We start from the raw sequence: 5,002 nt of genomic DNA, 5'->3' as shown, positions 1-5,002 counted from the left end.
CATCATACCTGTTTCAAACATTCGTGACTTGTGACATTATTTGATCTATCAAATATCTCTACCTTGGGTTATATTTTGTTCTTTGAAATCGCCAACTGCCTATTGTGATTGTGGACTGGCTTTCGGACCAGCTGACTAAGCGAATAAAGACGGTTAGACAGTAATTCCAGTGTAACTTATGCGAGGGAATAAATTCCGTTTTTATGCATTACTAACTTGTTTCAGACGTTCATTTTTGCATAATATTTCTATTGATTACGCATTTGCACTTTTGTTCATCCACCGAACTGGAATAAGATAAGGATTGGGAAGTGTCGATTAACGAAAGTAACTCATTATGTCATTGACAAAGAATTAAGCACGATTCGACGAAGAAAACGTATTCAATGACAATATTTGTTCAAGCCATGAAATCGTGCTTACAATCGATAATTAAGTAAAATTGTGTATCAAAAGCGGAAGGATAATCACATCATACTACATGCTGGCAAAGCCTCATAGTGATTGGAAATTTGAAAGTAATATCGGAAATTAAATATGTGAAATACAATTATTCTTTCGACGAGTATGACAAGGTTAAAAATTAATTAAGGTCGAGGTTATATTTTTGTATTGAAGAGACTAAACAGCATGAGATAATTGGAAAAGCCAATAAAATGTTATTGAGCCGTGGCCAAATTAGACTCCTGGCCAGACCTTCTAAAACTTGCACGACAGATTACTGAACAGCGAATGGTTGGTCGAACATCATCAGAGTCAACGTGTATTATTCGGCTGCACACCATTAACTAGTGAATAAGGCAGTGGAATACTCTGTGTTCCTCTAGCCTGTCTTCATTACTCTGTTTTTCAGTGGACATGTTTGCTCTATGCATTCATCAAAGTATCCAAGTTACATGGATACCGCAAAAAGATAATTCGCGTCTGATACTAAATTCCAGGAGCGGTTTGGATATACACTAAGAGGTCACATAATTTCCGCCCAACTCCAGTCGATACCAGTCGCCTAAACTGGCGACCTACTAGTGTATTGAAAACCTAGTGAGCAGATGCTTTCAGAAAGTGCGAGTTTTGTGCAGCTATGTAGTCTAATCCACAAGATAAAACGGACTTATAGACACAAAATGATATGAGCTAGTTCAGGAGGTTACCTTTGACATCAAAGCATAATAGAGCAGTTAAAAATGACGAGTCGAGACCTGAAAAATAAAAAGGTTTTCTTAAAGATTTCATCTGACGTATTTTTTAATTTCCGCAACGATAATTCCCTCAAACTCGATGTTAATTGAGACGATTCGCAGAATTCTGGAGAAAGCAGCAGCACACTAACCTTTGCTGATAGAATAATAAACCCAAACCATATTAATAGATTTATCTTGATGTGGCCACCTAATCTATGAGATCTTATGGGGAAAGAGTAATATATTTATTATACGCCTACATGACCGAGCCTCTCCACACCGATTAAGTGTTCTCACGTCCACCATTTCCCACCTTCTCTAAGTGTTAAATGCCGAATGTAAGTTTCCTCAGTTACTATGTGCTCAGATCCAAAAATCGTCTGGTTAGTGACCAACACCGCTACAGGTAGGTCTCCTATCTATCTACGTTAATCGTATTCAGACAAAAAATTAAACACATGATTCTTAAATTGAAACCATTTACTTTTCACATAGAAGCGCTGCAAATACTCGGTGATATCACAACCAGACGCTTTCACATTTAGATTGCAACTTCATGAACAACAAATTCCCAGTTGACAATCCCTCAGTTCTAGCTTCCCCTGGGAAAGGTTATCAGGGAGTAATAGAACTCTAGGTTATTAGTAGAACTCAGCCAAAACATCCTGCAGGGAAATCAACTGGTGATTTGGCCGCATGGTATACCCCCAAGAATGTCCGTCCAGTCATCGAAGAGTATAGGAATAGGAAACGCTCTTTGAACTCCAAACAACAAGATCCTCAACCTGAACGCACACGTAAACCTGGGAAAACAATAATAGTTCGTGATGATTCTCTCATAATCATGCACCTTAAAGACAGCCCTGACCTTCCCTCAGTTTGCGATACAAACATGACAGGTTGCTCTGTGAAGAGTTAAACAAGAAGCTTAGACATCCAAAATAGAGCCTTTGACGGTCACACGGTTCACTCGGGGAAAGAACTCTAAGCATCAAAATCACCCGAGGCCACTTCGTGTAACAATCACCAACGCTACCGCTGTAGAGGATATCCTACTGGCTAGTCAATTACTGAAGAAATAACAAAGAAATAACAATGTTGTCTACAGAAACACGGAGTTTTTCAGCTTATTTCTCATATTACATACATTAAAAAGTCCCCATCATACCTGTTTCAAACATTCGTGACTTGTGACATTATTTGATCTATCAAATATCTCTACCTTGGGTTATATTTTGTTCTTTGAAATCGCCAACTGCCTATTGTGATTGTGGACTGGCTTTCGGACCAGCTGACTAAGCGAATAAAGACGGTTAGACAGTAATTCCAGTGTAACTTATGCGAGGGAATAAATTCCGTTTTTATGCATTACTAACTTGTTTCAGACGTTCATTTTTGCATAATATTTCTATTGATTACGCATTTGCACTTTTGTTCATCCACCGAACTGGAATAAGATAAGGATTGGGAAGTGTCGATTAACGAAAGTAACTCATTATGTCATTGACAAAGAATTAAGCACGATTCGACGAAGAAAACGTATTCAATGACAATATTTGTTCAAGCCATGAAATCGTGCTTACAATCGATAATTAAGTAAAATTGTGTATCAAAAGCGGAAGGATAATCACATCATACTACATGCTGGCAAAGCCTCATAGTGATTGGAAATTTGAAAGTAATATCGGGAAATTAAATATGTGAAATACAATACTATTCTTTCGACGAGTATGACAAGGTTAAAAATTAATTAAGGTCGAGGTTATATTTTTGTATTGAAGAGACTAAACAGCATGAGATAATTGTGAAAAGCCAATAAAATCGTTATTGAGCCGTGGCCAAATTAGACTCCTGGCCAGACCTTCTAAAACTTGCACGACAGATTACTGAACAGCGAATGGTTAGTTCGAACATCATCAGAGTCAATCTTGCATTATTCGGCTGCACACCATTAACTAGTTGAATAAGGCAGTGGAATACTCTGTGTTCCTCTAGCCTGTCTTCATTACTCTGTTTTTCAGTGGACATGTTTGCTCTATGCATTCATCACAGTATCCGAGTTACATGGATACCGCAAAAAAGATAATTCGCGTCTGATACTAAATTCCAGGAGCGGTTTGGATATCCACCAAGAGGTCACATAATTTCCGCCCAACTCCAGTCGATACCAGTCGCCTGAACTGGCGACCTACTAGTGTGATGAAAACCTAGTGAGCAGATGCTTTCAGAAAGTGCGAGTTTTGGGGCAGCTATGTAGTCTAATCCACAAGATAAAACGGACTTATAGACACAAATGATATGAGCTAGTTCAGGAGGTTACCTTTGACATCAAAGCATAATAGAGCAGTTAAAAATGACGAGTCGAGACCTGAAAAATAAAAAGGTTTTCTTAAAGATTTCATCTGACGTATTTTTTATTTCCGCAACGATAATTCCCTCAAACTCGATCTTAATTGAGACGATTCGCAGAATCTGGAGAAAGCAGCAGCACACTAACCTTTGCTGATAGAATAATAAACCCAAACCATATTAATAGATTTATCTTGATGTGGCCACCTAATCTATGAGATCTTATGGGGAAAGAGTAATATATTTATTATACGCCTACATGACCGAGCCTCTCCACACCGATTAAGTGTTTCACGTCCACCATTTCCCACCTTCTCTAAAAGTGTTAAATGCCGAATGTAAGTTTCCTCAGTTACTATGTGCTCAGATCCAAAAATCAGTCTGGTGAAGGTGACCAACACCGCTACAGGTAGGTCTCCTATCTATCTACGTTAATCGTATTCAGACAAAAAAAATTAAACACATGATTCTTAAATTGAAACCATTTACTTTTCACATAGAAGCGCTGCAAATAGTATGGTTCTACTGGATAAACGTATGCCTAATCGAACTGTATTACATTGGTCTCATAATCTTACAAAACCGTTGGCGTATCTTACTTGGACCGAAATAGATAAGCATTATCGTTCAACGCATGATATCCCACAATTTCTTATTTCTATGACTTCTCAATACCCCGCAGATATGTCTACATTTGGATTGAATTTCAATTCTTTCTCAGGTCCCCAGTATATTGGCCCGTGTCTATCCGGGACGCCACTAACAAGTTTGGTTTCATCATTTCGATCTAATGATCTCTTTCAATTCTACAATCAAAATTCACTGCTTAAGCGACGTTTACAAAGTTCTATTTGCGGAATTACAACACATTATTCACCAGATGATACAAAAAAACAATTTCATACATTGTTACTCACACCATATGGAGATCTATTCGATTATTGTGCTTATCTGACATCAGATGGTATTAATACTAATGATTATGACATTGTAGAAAGCTATCAAGTCAAAAGTCAAACAATTATTACAAATTGGTTATCTGAACTTAGTTGCGAACCTGAGAATAAACAGCATGTTAAGAATTCTGAAGAGAATGCAAAGTTATACAAACAGTCGGAGCTCAAAAATCATACAGGCACTTTAAACCTAAACAATATTGTTTCTGAACGGAGACAAAGTGTTACAAATAAATTGAATAACGAGTCTATTGTAGAGGAAAGTACCACTGATAGTAATACTAATAATGATGATTATTTCACTTTAAAGCGTCGCTTAAATACATCAGAATCATTTAATAATAGTTCAATGGAATACTCAAAATGGTTATTGAGTGATTTAAAATCAATATGGGATTATGATCAAGGTGACAAATTAAAATATGAGGATCAAAATGCATTAGGATTCACTTCAATGTTTTTTGATAGTTTAACGGAAAATCGTATGCAAGAGGAAATGATTCATCAAAAACTAAT

The 5,002-nt window shown here is 37.1% G+C and overlaps 1 protein-coding gene across 1 annotated transcript; it reads left to right on the top strand.

The window, feature by feature from the left end:
- Positions 1 to 4,046: 4,046 nt before the first annotated feature.
- Positions 4,047 to 4,959, top strand: MS3_00010539 (uncharacterized protein; the record flags this gene model as incomplete). The annotated part of the gene is made up of 2 exons (XM_051218913.1): positions 4,047 to 4,893; positions 4,955 to 4,959. The coding sequence occupies 2 exons, from the start codon at positions 4,047 to 4,049 to the stop codon at positions 4,957 to 4,959; spliced, it is 852 nt and encodes a 283-aa protein (XP_051064031.1).
- Between the last annotated feature and the right edge of the window lie 43 nt (positions 4,960 to 5,002).

Source organism: Schistosoma haematobium, assembly GCF_000699445.3.
Source record: "Schistosoma haematobium chromosome Unknown HiC_scaffold_280, whole genome shotgun sequence".
Lineage (NCBI taxonomy): Eukaryota > Metazoa > Platyhelminthes > Trematoda > Strigeidida > Schistosomatidae > Schistosoma > Schistosoma haematobium.
This window is presented reverse-complemented; position numbering and strand designations above follow the sequence as displayed.